This window comes from Thermochaetoides thermophila (genome assembly GCF_000221225.1).
Source record: "Thermochaetoides thermophila DSM 1495 unplaced genomic scaffold scf7180000011822, whole genome shotgun sequence".
Lineage (NCBI taxonomy): Eukaryota > Fungi > Ascomycota > Sordariomycetes > Sordariales > Chaetomiaceae > Thermochaetoides > Thermochaetoides thermophila.
Window position 1 is genome coordinate 2,020,762 of NW_006383038.1, and position 14,440 is coordinate 2,035,201.

At 55.7% G+C, this 14,440-nt stretch overlaps 5 protein-coding genes across 5 annotated transcripts; 2 read left to right on the forward strand and 3 right to left on the reverse strand.

Moving 5' to 3' along the window:
- Window positions 1-29: 29 nt before the first annotated feature.
- CTHT_0069900 (uncharacterized protein) lies at window positions 30-1,275 on the forward strand (the record flags this gene model as incomplete). Its single annotated transcript, XM_006697205.1, has 2 exons — window positions 30-150; window positions 212-1,275. 2 exons carry the CDS (start codon window positions 30-32, stop codon window positions 1,273-1,275), a joined length of 1,185 nt encoding a protein of 394 aa, XP_006697268.1.
- A 226-nt stretch (window positions 1,276-1,501) lies between these two features.
- Window positions 1,502-2,688, reverse strand: CTHT_0069910 (cysteine synthase-like protein; the record flags this gene model as incomplete). The annotated part of the gene is made up of 2 exons (XM_006697206.1): window positions 1,502-2,499; window positions 2,559-2,688. 2 exons carry the CDS (start codon window positions 2,686-2,688, stop codon window positions 1,502-1,504), a joined length of 1,128 nt encoding a protein of 375 aa, XP_006697269.1.
- A 694-nt stretch (window positions 2,689-3,382) lies between these two features.
- CTHT_0069920 (uncharacterized protein) lies at window positions 3,383-5,769 on the forward strand (the record flags this gene model as incomplete). Its single annotated transcript, XM_006697207.1, has 2 exons — window positions 3,383-5,180; window positions 5,237-5,769. The coding sequence occupies 2 exons, from the start codon at window positions 3,383-3,385 to the stop codon at window positions 5,767-5,769; spliced, it is 2,331 nt and encodes a 776-aa protein (XP_006697270.1).
- Window positions 5,770-6,101: 332 nt separating this feature from the next.
- Window positions 6,102-7,451, reverse strand: CTHT_0069930 (uncharacterized protein; the record flags this gene model as incomplete). Its single annotated transcript, XM_006697208.1, has 3 exons — window positions 6,102-6,912; window positions 6,983-7,320; window positions 7,395-7,451. The coding sequence occupies 3 exons, from the start codon at window positions 7,449-7,451 to the stop codon at window positions 6,102-6,104; spliced, it is 1,206 nt and encodes a 401-aa protein (XP_006697271.1).
- A 1,141-nt stretch (window positions 7,452-8,592) lies between these two features.
- Window positions 8,593-10,998, reverse strand: CTHT_0069940 (RNA recognition motif-containing protein; the record flags this gene model as incomplete). The annotated part of the gene is made up of 1 exon (XM_006697209.1): window positions 8,593-10,998. The coding sequence occupies one exon, from the start codon at window positions 10,996-10,998 to the stop codon at window positions 8,593-8,595; it is 2,406 nt and encodes an 801-aa protein (XP_006697272.1).
- Window positions 10,999-14,440: the final 3,442 nt, after the last annotated feature.

Sequence of the window (14,440 nt, forward strand, 5' to 3'; positions counted from 1 at the left end):
GCCAACCCAATCCAGACCTGCCGAGCACCATGTTCGGCGCATCCTCAACACAGAGCGCCTTCCGGGCTGCGTTAAGCAGGCCATGGCTGCCCCTACGCCAGAGCGCCGTTTTCCAGCAAAGAGCGCTGTCGACGACGAGGCCACAATATCGTATGCCGGGCCCCCTATTGCGACTGTCCTCGGGCTGCTGCTGACCCTTTGTCATTCATAGTGAAGCAAGTTATTACCTTCTCAGAGAAGACCTCGTCGCCCGAACTGAAGAACCTTATTCAAGAGTTCAACCAGAGGATTGTCATGCCGACATACCTCCCTCCCGAGCAGCAAAAGAAGATCTACCGTGAGAAGTTTAAGGTTGAGCTCGAAAACGATCCTATTACTATCGAGATCGACGGTGTGGTGCACAAGTTCCGCTATGTCGACCGTTTCACCCTGCCGCATGTCAAGAAGCTGGTTACCGATATCCTCAGGCTCATGAAGGAGCCCCAGGACTTCCTTAACCTGCCGCCCTTGCTGGAAGGCTGCAAGCGGGCGCACCGCAAGCTGCCAGACCATTTCCATCTCAAGATGGTGCGCATGGCGGCGCAGGCGAAGATGTTGCCTGTTATCCTGGACATGTTCTTGCAGGCCGACAAGACGGGCTTCCTGCTGGACAACTCGGAGCTCCTCAACGAGGTGCTAGTGTGGATTCAGAATGTGGCGATCGAGAGCGGCTGGCAAAAGGCTGAGATTAAGCGTGCCCTGGAGCGTGTGAAGCTCATCATCAACGAGATTGAGGCCGACGAGCTTCATCACCCTACGGACGCCAAGCGGTGCCTGCGCATGTTTCATCGCGATCCTCAAGTGCTTGCGGCGCGGCTGCACATGGCTGCGGCGCTGGCTGTGCACCATAGGGGTAGCAAGGACGTCGACGGCAAGGTAACCAAGTGGGCAGAGGAGATTGTTGAACTGTGGCCGGAGAACACAGGGCTGCTCAACATGCAGCCCGAGGAGAACTACCTGGATGACAACAAGCTCAAGTACCTGCTGCTCCCGAACCAATTCCTGTTCTACGCGTCGCCCATTCTGAGCGGTCTAGTTATGGCCACCCAGGTGGTGGAGGATCCGGCGCTTCAAATGCAGCTGCAGAACCGTGCTGATGCAGTTGAGGCTGAAATCAGGTTGGCGTTGCAGAAAATGGAGGAGGAGGGTAAGACTGGGAGGGGTCTGACTATGTACAATAAGCTGTTTGCCCGGGATGAGAGCGAAGAGGGAGCGAAGGATGAGTCTGAATGGTAACGTTTTAATGAGATAAGCACGGAGGTTGGGTATAGTATAGACAGCGCGGAATGCCTTACCAAGGGCTCCATTTCCATCTATGTACAGGTAGAATGTGTGTAAATATCTATGTATTTTTAAACCAACCACCCAACACCCCCCCCCCTTAAAAAAAAAAAACAAATGATACCACACCAGCTCGCCGTCGCCGCCCCGAGAACGCCATGCTATGCTTCGCTATGCCCATTTACGGCAAGACGACATATTTCTGCAAATGCTCTGGGATCGCCGAGAGCAGGTTCTTCGACTCCAACCACTTCCTTGAGAACAGACGATCCGCATACCGATACGCGCCATCAGCAAGGATGGTCACAACAGTGTGACCCTTGCCCAGCTTCTCAGCAACCTCCTTAGCCGCCACCACGTTCAGCGCCGAGCTGGCACCGAGGTACAGGCCCTCCTCATCCAGGCAGCGGTATACCATCTCAATGGTCTTCTCATCAGGGATGTGCAGCGAGCCGTCCAGCAACCCGACATCCGGGGCCAGGTTGTCGGTGATGCGGCCTTGGCCAATACCCTCGGTGATGCTGCTGCCCGTGCGCTCGATCAACTTGCCGCCCGACTGGATATACGAGTGCAGCACGCTGCCGGGCGGGTCAGCCAGGAAGCTCTTGACGCGGCCGTTAGACACCTCCTTCAGGTAGCGGGTGATACCGGCCAAAGTGCCGGCGGTGCCGGTGGCACAGGTGAAGGCGTCGACCTTGCCATTAGTCTGCTCCCAGATTTCGGGACCGGTCGTCTCGATGTGCGCGCGGCGGTTGGCCGTGTTGTCGAACTGATTCGTCCAGACGGCGTTCGGGAGAGACTCAGCGTGGCGCTTGGCCTGGTGGTTGTAATTGTTCGGGTTGTCGAAGGGGACTGCGGGGACGGGATACACCTCGGCGCCCAGCAAACGCAGCAGGTCGATCTTACCCTGCGATTGGGTGTTGGGCATGTAGATGACCAGCTTGTAGCCGCGGCTACGGCAGACATGGGCAAGGCCAATGCCAGTGTTGCCGGCGGTGCCCTCGACGACGGTGCCGCCAGGGCGCAGAAGGCCGCGTTCCTCGGCGTCCTTGACGATGTACAGGGCAGCGCGGTCCTTGACGCTGCCACCGGGGTTCATGAACTCGGCCTTGCCGAGGATCTCGCAGCCCGTCTCTTCGGAGAGGCGGTTGAGCCGGATGAGAGGGGTGTTGCCGATGGCTGTGGGCACATGTTAGCCAGAGCGCAATGTATAAGAGGACCTGAGCGCAACAACTCACCCTCCGTCAAGCCGCGTGAGATGCCCTGGGCCCTGGCCACGTTGACTAGGCGTGCGCTGGGCTCAGCAGCAGCAGCAACCGCCAGGCGGCTTGCGCTGGTCGCGAACGCGCGGGCGCCGTGGCGGAACATTATGAGCGACAGCTTATAATGGAAGTTGTATTATATTTAGAGGGCGAGGTAAAGATGGAGGAGTAGAGGTTTGAGAAGAGTTCAAATTTAGGCGAGGAGCAGTCCCAAAAAAATAGAAAACCAACAAATCCTCGGCGGCAATGGCTCAACTCCAAACTCGAAACCTGCTCTCGGTCCCGGCGTCGGCGGGTGTAAGGATGAACTCTTTCATTCTCCAAGGTGGCATGTCAGAACTGCGGGGCATCTTGCCCACTGTGACCCTGCGAGCGCCCTGTGAGGTCCCTTGTTCAGGACAGGGTCGATGGCGCAATTGGACGCTAAACCTGCCAGAAGGGTTCCGCCCGCAAGGATCTGTGGGGGACTCGCCCCGCCGACTTCCAGTCTTGCCGCCGGCAGACAACCCCTGTCACTGTAATTTACGCTTGCTTATGTAATTCAAAGCAGGCATCAAGTGAAGTAATTTACGACCTTTTCCGTAACCAGCGGCGCGGTTTCACAGGAAATCTTGGACCGAGTCGCAGCACGCGTCTTCTGCTTCTTGCTTCCATCGCATCCATCATTCTTCCATCTCAACATTCATGCTACCTATTTCGAACCGATCCCTTGCATTTGAAGCTGGGACTTAAACGACAAAGTCGCAAAATTATTGAGGACAGACGACCGACATAGAGCTGAGGAAATTTTTATCGGTGTCATGGCTAGCGACGACGACGACGACAAGCTGACTTCGCTCGACGACCTGTCCGATCTCTCGAGTACCAATAGCAGCGATGACGAAAACGACAACAAGCAGAGCAAAGATACAGGCTCTGAGGAGCCCCTGCAGGTCGAATGGCTCGTAACATCTCGCGCGAAACGGTCGACCGCCGGCAACCGAATGAAATCAGTGCTCGCCAATGAGATACCTGCCGACTCTGATTCCGATCTTGAACTGCTCTTCGCCGAAGATGAGAAGGACACCGTCTTCAGTTTGGACGAAGCCCAAGAGAACACGTCCGATGAACAGATGGACTCGTCATCCGACGATGAGGACCAGGAGGACAACGGCGACGAGCTAGCTGGTGAGAAGGAGTTGGAGCGCGAGGCTCGCGCCCAACGCATGTCTCAACGCAAGCGCAAGGCACAGGAAGCCATACCGGCCAAATTTCGTAAGAAGGTTCGCATCGAACAGCCTGAACGACCGCCGCGACCAAAGAAAAAGTCGGAACGCACTAGCTGGCTGCCCTCGCCTGCCGACATGCCTACTCGTTCCTCGGAGCGTCAGACGACCAAGCTCAGCAAGCAGCTGCTGCATCAGAAGATGCTGGAGGATGAGATGCGCCGGAAGAAGATGCTGGAGCGCATGGAGAAGAAGGCCAAGATGCTCGAGTCCCAGAAGAAGCGCCCCATGACCCAGGCCGAGCGCCTGGCCGAGGCTGCCATTGTTGAGAAGAAGAATGCTAAGAGCTTGAATCGCTGGGCTGAGCTCGAGAAGCAGAGAGAGGAGGAGCGCATGAAGAAGATCGCGGCGCTCAATAGCCGCAAGCTGTCCGGGCCGGTCATCACCTTTTGGAGTGGCATCCAGGAGATCCAGGAGGGACAAGCCAAGCACATTGGCAACCTGGTTTCCATGGAGGAAAAGGCTCCGCGGAGGAAAAGGCCGTCGGTTGCGGCAGCTCTGGCGGCTAAGGAGGCTCAGGAAGCCCCAACGCCCGAGCAGAGGCCTGAGGCTGGCGAGCAGCCAGCTGTTAAGGCAGAGAATGCCGATATCCCTGCTACGCCAATCGAGGCTCCTGTTGTGCCACCACTGGCGTCCGCATTAGCACCACCATCGGCATCTGGGCCAGCATCAGCTCCAGTACCAGGCTCAGCTCCAGCGCCAGGTCAAGCCCCAACACCTTCACCACCAGTACCATCCCTAGCACCTCCAGTGCCAGCTCCAGCACCTACCCACACACCAATGGCACCTCCCCCCATACCCCCGCCACCTGATGTCAGGCCAGGGAGTTCAGGTGTGCTTGTGGCGCCAGTCCTCGCCCCTCCAGCCGGTGTGACAGCTCCTATGCCCGGAGGAAAGTCTAACATACTAGCACCCCCTAATACCTCACAAACGCCCTTACCGCTGCAGATGCCTGGTGCAGCGGCTCCTGTAGCTGCCCCAGCTACCCCAGCTTCTTTGGCACCTCCTCAGGCAACCGCCCCGGCACTCACTCCCTTAGCACCTACTCCAAAGCCACCAGCAACCCTACCCCTGCCACCACTTCCATCTACCTCAGCTACAGCACAACCAGAGGCCCAGCCCCCGTCTGCAAAGCCAGCCGACCAGCCCCAGGTGGGCGCTCAGGCACCAGGTCAGGAGCCAGGTGTTGCAACTACTACTCCGGGGGATCCGGCCGTTGGCACTAAGTTCACTCGGAGTTGCATTATCTTGCAGGGCTTCGACGATACAGCAATTAAAGACAAGCAGGTCCAGACCCGTATCATCTTCGGGCGTACCATGAACAAGCTTGCTAGTAAGTTACTCTCCGCAATAACTATTCTTCCACACAAATACTGACTCGCCCTCCAGAACCCGAACAGCCCCTCTGCGTCATTACCAACCGCCCAGCCAAGTACCGCGACCCGAAGACGGGCCTGCCCTATGCTAATGCCTACGCCTACCGGCAGATCCAGCGCGCCCTGCGCGGCGACTTCAAGTTCAGCGCTCTGCTAGGCTGCTACGTCGGACGCTGCGACTACGCTGCTGCTGGCGCGCCAGACTGGTTTGTCGACCCTTCACCGAATGCGCCGCACAAGGCTGCTGCTCCGACTGCCCTAGCCACAGAGACGCCGGTAGCAGCTGAAAAGGGGCAAGAACCGATGTTGGTTAAGATTGATGAGGGTGAAGGGGATGCCAAGAAGGGTGGTGAGGAAGGGCAGCAACCTGAATTACAGGGGAAGAGCATCGTGGATGAGCCTAGACTTGTGCCGGGCGATTTGGTTGGGGAATCGGGGCAGCAGCAAGGAGTTGGAGGGGCTGGTCCTCCTGGGCCTGGACTTGCTGGCCCTGCACCGGTTGCAGGCCAGCCGGTTGCTGCTGCGGCGGCGATATCTAATGTATAGGTGGCAGAAGCAGCATTGAAACGGCGTCAGGAGTGAATGTGGTGCAGAGACCGTGCACTATGTACCATCTATGTCCATGACTTATGGAAAAAAAAAAACTGTAATAAAAGTGCCAGAGTGTACGAGTATGAACTCAAGTTCCTTAGGAGAGTCGTGAAATCGCGTATCTTCCCATGCCGTTTCTTGGTATCATAACTTAACCAGCCCGTAAAGACATATAATATATATCTGAATCCCCATTTCCACACGTATAGAAGACTTTCTCCCAAGTGAGTATGCCATACTGCATGCTCTCTCGTAAAAAAAAAAAGGAAGAAAAAAAACACCCTCTACTACGATTCATCCATCCTATCCCCTCCCCCCCCTTCATCCACGTCCTCCCCTTCCCCAGAAGAACCATCCTGTCTCCTCACCGATCCTGTCTTCCGACCCAACATCCCAACAACCTTCTCCAGCCCCTCCACTTGCTCCTTCTCTAGCCTGCCAAGCCCCTTTGAACCCATTTCCCCACCAACTAACACATCTTGTCCATCCTTGACCTCCCCATCCTCCGTGAGCTCCAGCCCGCGAACCTTCTCCAGATGCCTGCGCGCGGCAGTCTCGACATACTCGAGGCGTTCGACGCGCCAGGACTTCTTCTTCCCATCTCCTGAATCGAGTTCATCCTCTTCGTCGGGAACAGGGGCAGCAAGTTTCGGCAGCGCCTTACGTAAATCAGATGACAGGTCACGAAGCGCAGGAAGCTGGGACAAAGCAAAGGCGGTGGTCGTTGTGAGAGGCGCGGATGCGTCGGTCGAGGAGAGCGGGGTTTTGTTGCGCAGGAAGCGGAAGGGGGCTGGTTTATTATTGTCGTTGTTTTGTTCGACTTCGGGTTCTGAAGGTGTGGTAGCAACCACGCCGAGGAGACGCTTCATCTCTGCCAGGAGGGCCGCGTTGCGCGCTCGTTCGGCGACAAGCATTGCCTGGAGCCGTTTGCTCGCCTGCAGGCGTCGGCGCAAGTGGTTGATGCTTTCTATGCCGCGGGCAGGGTCCGAACCCCACGGGATCGTCATCTTCCTTCTTCCCTCCTCCTCCTCCTCCTCCTCCCCCTGAGTTCTTATCTCCGCCGCCGTCCCCATCAGCTCCTGACCCTTCCAAAGGCCACTGTGACGGAAGCTCCAACCCATCGTAATGTCCCAGCCGAATCCACGAATCCTCCCCCGGCCTCACACACAAGATATTGCGCATTACGTAGATTTCGAACCGGTCAAAGTTCTTGTCGATACTCGCCCACAGCAGCGTCTCAAGCTGATGGACACCGGCTTCAACCTCATCTCGATGTAATTGGGCATAGTCAACTTCCTGTTCATCCTTATCCTCATCCCCATCCTGCTCTGTCCCATTCAGCCCCTTCTTTTTTTGTTTCGCCTTAGCCTGTTGCTGTTTCTTAGCGTTGCTGTCAGGTCGGAAGCCCAAGCTTGCGGGAGGAGCGTTGAGCAGACCCTGCTCGATGCTGGCGAGGGCGCGCTCGGCGAGGAAGTTGACTGAGTTGATGATTTCATCGAGAAGGCTCTGGATTGGGCAAGGGTAACAGTATGTTAACTAGAGTCTTCTTCAGTCATGTTGTAATTGCGGGTAAGACGTACAACCGGCGGATAGCCAAAGTGTTCTGTTAAAAGCTCTGTGTCGGACCGCGATGCCATTGTGACAGCTGGTTTCCTCTTTTCTTCGCCTTTTTAACAGTGACCAGTATTTTTTTTGGCTGCTCTGCTGCAAGATATTCGAATGTGTGCGCTGCTAGAGTGTACGGAAGGGTCCAGTGCCGGAATTCGAACCGCGACTGAGACGCGCCCTGGTTCAGCTTGGTGAAGTGGCATGGTGGAGCGCAGCGCGTCAACGAGATGCCAGGGTTAGGGTTAGCGCAGTATAACTCCCGCCCAACTTCAGGTTCATCTCATCACGGAGAATACGGTTGACGCTGCCATCAAACACATCGGAGGGAATCAAAGAGCTGTTGTAAGCTAATGTACGGAATGTGATGTTTTGATTTGGGCTTTCTTTTGCATTGAATTAGGGGTATGGTCCATAAACAAGCTGCCCATCCATTACCCAAGTTCATGCTTCGCACGATTACAGTGATTATACCATATGCCTTCACATATACCACCAAGACAATATGGACACAAGCCTCAAGATGACGCAGTATGATTCCCTTTCCTACCTGACCCCATCTCCTATGTAATGCAAGCCGGCCAGGGCATGGGGAGCACTTCCCATCTGACTCGGCCAACTTACGGTGACCGTAACTATGACAATGATTACTCCCTTCCATACTGCCCAACTCTCATGGTTCCCGTTCCTCTTCATTTCCCAAGGACGTATCACACACCCACTTGGTCTATACTCCTTTAACCCGTCCCAATCAGTCAACCTCTCATCATATCGACAACTTCACTGCTATGTCTCCAACTTCTTCACATCAGCCCCGACGGCAACCATCCCCGGGACGAAGGAAACTGGGAACGAAAAACCAAGGAAATGAAAAGGAGTGAGAAGATTATCCAAAACATGATACAGACGAAGAGGGAGAGTGTAGGGTGATTACAAGGAGCGAAGAGGCGATAGGTAGAAAAAGGGAAGAAATATGAGAGAATAGGGTCAAAACACAAGACTGAAGAGATAAGGAAGGAGAACGGAGTGTCGTGTGCAACTCCAACGGCAAATAAATAGATACGCAAAACTGGCGAGACAAAAACCAAGAAAAATTACAACACAATATCCAACTCAAATCTCCTCCCGGTTTTGGTCCGCCGTCCAATATTTCCACCATCTTTCAAACGGCGCTCAGTTCGCAACCTCCTCCTCAACAGGCCATCCATTCAGATTCCCCTGCAGGCCGAGACCGAAACCAGCACCCATACCACCGAAGCTAGCCTGGTACTGATGACCGCGGCGTTCGGGGCCAGGACCGCCATCATTGCCGCCGTGCAGACCAGGGCTGTTGCCACCGTTCTCAAACCCAGGAGCCAGCACAGGCAGGCTGACGGCACGGCTGTGGGACGCCCGCGGGTTGCCAGGAGCCAGCAAGCCGCCGATCGTGGGCGCGCCCGACGAGGTGGTCGTCGCAGTCGGGGCCGGGTTGCCGAAGCCATTGGTCGAGATGCTAGCGGAGTGGCCATGACCGTGATGGTTCGGGCCCTGAGGCACCTCGAGAGTCAGACCATTGGGCTCATTAGGAGAGGAAGCGGCCGTGCCGAAGAGCGCAGCTTGCTGAGCAGCGAGGGCTTGTTGCTGCTGCTGTTGCTGCTGCTGCGCCTGCTGGGCGAGGTGCTGGAGGTACAGAGTCAGAGGATTGGTAGCAGGGTTGAAGAGAGCAGCCGCGGCAGCAGCAGCGCTGGTTGGAGCATTGCCATTGGTGCCGTTGGCGTTGGGAGAGTTGGCACCGTTGGCAGTAGCACCCTGAAGCTGGGCCAGCTGTCTCGGCGGGTTGCCGCAGCGGTCCTTGCCAAAATTGACCTTGAACTTCTTGTACTCCTCCTTGCTCTTAATCGCCTCGATGGCCTTGATAGCGTTGGCAATGTTGGTAAAGTTGACGAAGGCGCAGCTCTTCTCACGCAGAGTGTTGACCAACTCGATCTCGCCGTACTCCGAGAAATCCTGCCTAAGCTTTTCCTCGGTGAAGGTCTCGTCCAGGTTGCCAATATACACGTTACGAGAAGCACCGCCGCTCACTGCGAGAGCAATCGCCGGTGGAAGAGCACCCGAGTGCTTACCCCAGCCGATCTTCAGACGGCGGTTGTGGATCATGAGACCCTGCAACTGGCTCAGCGCATAAAAGGTCGCGGCAGCAGTTGGGTCGATGAAGGTCACGAAGCAGATGTGCTTGTCGGGGATGTAACGGATGTGGTGCAGGAGACCACCGCGAACAACGTTGCAGATCTCTTCAATCGTCGTCTCCGGGTGGATGTTACCAAGGTAGATCGTACGGTTACCCAAGTTTTGGATACCGCCGGCCGCGGTAGCGACTGCAGCCGCAGCCACGGACTGCTGAGCCAGAGCATTCGAGATGAGGTCCCGATCAGCTCCCGTGAGCAGATGGGCATAACCAGGGGCGATGCCGAGGTACTGGGCGGCATTTTGCTGCTGGGTCTTGGAGACGTAAGCACAGCGGTCCTTGCCGTAGTACACGCGACGGGGCGCCTGCCACTTCTGCTCCTGAGGCAACTGGTTCACGGCCTTAATGGCATTGGCAATGGAGAGGAAGTGCACAAAAGCAATGTTCTTCTCCCGCACAATCTTAACCGTGTCAATGGGACCGAACTTGCCGAGATCCTCACGGATCTCCTCCTCGGTGATGTCCTCAGGCAGGTTGCCAAGGTAGACATTGCGAGAAGCACCCTGTTGCTGAACGGCCAGGGCCACCGAGGTAGGGACCTGAGACGGCTTGCCCCAGCCAATCTTAATATCCTGGCCCTTGATGCAGAGCTTTTTCAAGATGGCGTCAGAGTGGAAGTGAGTGGCGGAGCTGGCGTCCAGGAACGAGATGAAGGCGCAGTTCTTGTCGGGAAGAAGGCGAACCGACTCGATCTGGCCGCTGCGAACGTGGTTCAGAATCTCCTCAGCAGAAGTGTCCGGCGGGATGTTGCCCAAATACACGGTCCGGCTCGTACCAGTAACGAGGCCAGGGCCCATGCCCACGGGCGAGGTAGGCTGAAGGGGTACCTGCATCTGACCAGCGACATTGTTAAAGGTACCCGTCGGAGACTGAGGGCCAAAGAACTGCGGCGCACCGTAGGCCGAGGGGGAGACCATGGACTGGTACACGTTCGGAGAGAGGCTCTGCTGGCCCGGGCTCGAGGGGCCGTTCTGCTGTTGCTGGAGATTCTGCTGCTGGCCCTGAAAGCTGCTCACATTCTGGAAGTGAGGGCTCGCGAAGGCAGCAGGGGTGCCGGGCTGGAAGGGGCTGCCAAGAAGCAGTTGCGAAGGGAGCAGAGGGGTAAACTGCATATCGAAGCCCGTACCAGGGCTGGTCAGATCGGCGCCATTAGGACCGCCCTGCTGGTGATTCTGGGCCGGCTGCGTGTTAATCGTCGGGATGTTGCCTCTGCGGGGGTGCCTGTCGGCAAAACCGGGAATGTTGGAGGTGAAAGCGCCATGTGAGAAGCCGGTCTCGCTACTGGAGGGCTTCGAAGCATGGCCGAAGCGAGCCTGGGCGTTCGGCCCGGCCTGAGTACCCGAAAGATCCTGCATCCCGAGAAGATGCGGAGGGACAAGGCTGTCCCGAGTGATGTGCGAAAGGACCGCCGTTTTGTCGATATAGACGTGCCCCTTGACAGGCACGAAAACGAGAACTACGCGCTAAGCTGAAACGTGTACCCGCGAGAGGACGTAGGAACAACAGGCTCTCCAGATGATTTGTCTCGAGAGCAGCGAGGTGTTGCCTAGACTGTCGGGTGATGCTCAAGACTTAATCGAAAGCTTGAGCAGTCGAAAGGGGGAAGTCGACGAAACGAAGCAAGGGCAGAAAGATGCAAAAGCGCCCGGCAAGCAAGGGTAGCGAAGGTAGACGGGAAAAACTGGACTCGAACCAAATTAAGAGAATCCAGAAAGTCGGTTCCACCTCTTCTTTTTAAACCGCAAATAATGCAATGCCTCTTTCAAACGGACGAGACAATCGCAGCAGGCTGGCCAAGACTGAGACTTGACAAATTGCACGGATCGGACGCTTCGCCTGGCAACCTCGTCGGACAAAGTATGAAGCTAGGCAGAGAGCCAGGGTGGCCGAAGAGTAGCAACGCAGACGGATCAGACGCGAGGACGCTGTCGGCTATCGGCGAGGGCGTATCGACTCTCGAAGGTCGAAGATCTTCAGGGTCGACGTTGGTCGCGAGTTCAGAGTCGACGCGTCGAAGAGAATTCGGAACACCTAGGCGGTCGGCAGGGAGAGAGGCAAGGCAAACGTGTCTCGATTACCTGGACTCCCAGGTGGCAGATGACCCTGATTGACCCAGAATGGCGGCAACTGGACTCGGGAGGACAGCTCGTCAAATCCACTTGTCCCGGTGCCGGGTATAGCGAAGAATGTGCGGAATGTGCGCCGAAAAGCGAAAATTATTACTAGGTACCGCAGTAAAGAATGTTAGGAAGGGAAGAAGGAAGAAAAAAAGGCAGGTCGGGCGGTGGAAGAAAGCCGAAGGGAGGACACGGCAACAAGGTCCAGATGGAACGAACGAGGGTGCGGTGTAGGCAGACTAACGTAAAATAAAGGAAAAAAGAGTGAAAAAAGGAGGTGAAAGACGACTGGGGCCCTGGACCCATTGGGTCCTCTCGACGAGGAGCCAGGTGAGGTGGACGAGCTAAAAGTCGATTTAATTGCAGCCGACAGGGAGCGCCTCCCCAGGGGGTCTCTCCAGGGCTGCCCAGGGCCTGGGCGCTCTGGGCAGGTCAGCGGGGTGTAGCAGACCCTCACTTCAGGGGGCCCGTTTTAGTGCGGTACCTGGCCGACAGGTTCCTTTTTTTGGAGTCTGCCTGCACGCCCCCGCCAAAACGACCTCCGAGGGACTTGGCTGCGGGTACCGTGTCATCCCGGCCTGCCAATCAGATGCTGCCAGCCACGCGGCGGGAAGCATGCACCGGTTGGCCGCTGGCCCAATTTGGACAGCGCCGGTGCTGTCTGTCCGCTGTGTTATGTGTTCTGTGCCATTCGCTGCTGTTCGTGGCTTCCATCTTCTGCCGTGGGCCATCGATCCAGTACAGAACAGGATTGGAACATTGAAACTCCCGTTTCTCCTTGTTCTGTGTCTTTTCTTTTTTGAATTCTGTTCCTGACCATCTCATCTCCTCTTCTGCCCCTTCTCTGCGCTCTGGTCACATTCGCATGTCTACCCGGGCCGTTCCACGTTCCTGAGACGGGGCTCCGCGCGAAAGCTGGGACTTCCTGGTGATGCAGAAGACTCGCGCAAAGGGGGGGGGTGCGAATTTGCGTTTTCGGATACAGAACTCCCCAAAGAATGGCCCCAGGGGCTCACACACAGCAACGCCCGATGCGTCTGTGGACGCAGCCAACCATCAGCTTGGGGAAACTCGCAGTTCGATGGCCAGTGATATGTGTTGTACCGCCCGCAAAAAGACAGGAACGGATGTCTACGGATGACAGATGGATAAACCTTATTGAGTCATTGGAAGATCCATTGGCAGGCCGTGCTGTGCTGTCCCAGCCCAGATTCCGCCAATGCCCATCAATTGCCATTGCCATCGCCCGTCCCACCCTCCGCCGTAGGCACATGCGCCAACCACATCATCCAAGATGTTCAGGCCACATGCTCGACGGAGGTGGACAGGTGTAGCAGTCGCTGCTTGTCGGTTCCTTTGTCCTCTGATTGGATGCCCTTCTACTTTCAACGTTTCTACGCAAGCAGCGACCACACCAGGCGAGCGACCTCAACACGGTCTCAACTACTCGATACAAAATACCCATAAAAAGTCATCGTTTTTCATGCCAACCTATGTTGTCAAAGTAAAACAGTCCAAACGCGAGGTCGCATTATAAAAGGTCTCTCCATACAGAATGAGCAGGTTTGGTGTGTTTTTAGGCCCACCTACGTTCCAACTGTCTGGAATCCGTTGTCACCTTATACTTCTAGGGGGAACGTTGATGCAAACGATTTCGAAGAGACACGGGCACTTCAGCCTCAGCAATCCTGGGGAAGCCGAGTTTCGTAGGACCGTACAACCTACCCCAGATCTGGGCCACTTTTTTCAGCGCAAACCATATATTTTTGGACCTAGGGAAGCATCAGTTGGCCGGATCGCAGGGTAACCATGGAATGGCAAAAGACAATCCAGAGCCACCCGAACTGTCTAAGCCCGCTTGCTGTTCAAGAAACAGGGAAAGAAGGGATCCAACATGCGTACGCCTTCGGTTCCGATGAAAGGCAGATGCCCAAATCCGGGCGACAAACACAATATTAAGAAAACCCCCATGCCTTTGATATTACGATATAGGCCAACGGATCAGGACGCATACCAAACAGTAACAGCCTTCTGACGGGCAAAAATCATCAGTTTCCGCAGTACGCAGCGGCCAAACGGGTCGCTGGCTGGTATGAGACACAGTGTGCCACCGTCCCTTGTTGTGAGGGGGGAGGGGGGGTGACCAAATTCCACTGAGGGTTTGATTGTATCCCAGAAGCTCTACGGTGTTGTGAGTTGCCACTACCCTGCATCCTTCTGGGGGGAGGGGGGCGCTGCTGTGTATCAGGTGTTTCGGAAGGCTAAATAAATCGAGTTAAGAAGATTCCTGAAGAGCATCAAGGTAAGAATAACAGGTTGGTAAAATGCTATGTAGAAGGCATCACCGTGTGAAAGTCAGATAAGCGGTCAAATTGCTGGCAGGATGATCGACATAGTCTTCTCCATATCTCAGGGGTACCTGGAATCCGTTGTTGCCAAAACCATAATGCAACCTGGAAATCGGGAATTGATCTCATCAATTACTCACATGATTATAACCAGAGTCGATCACCCAAGCTGAAAGTCTTGTACTACTCGAGTAGGAACACCACGCCAATACACCCGACTCGAGAATTACCCCTGCGTTAAGCGCCAGCGTTCACCATATCCTTCCTTCCGAGTTACTCGCAAATTGTGACCAGGTGACACTTCCTGTTTTCATCCAAAGAAATGCAAACCA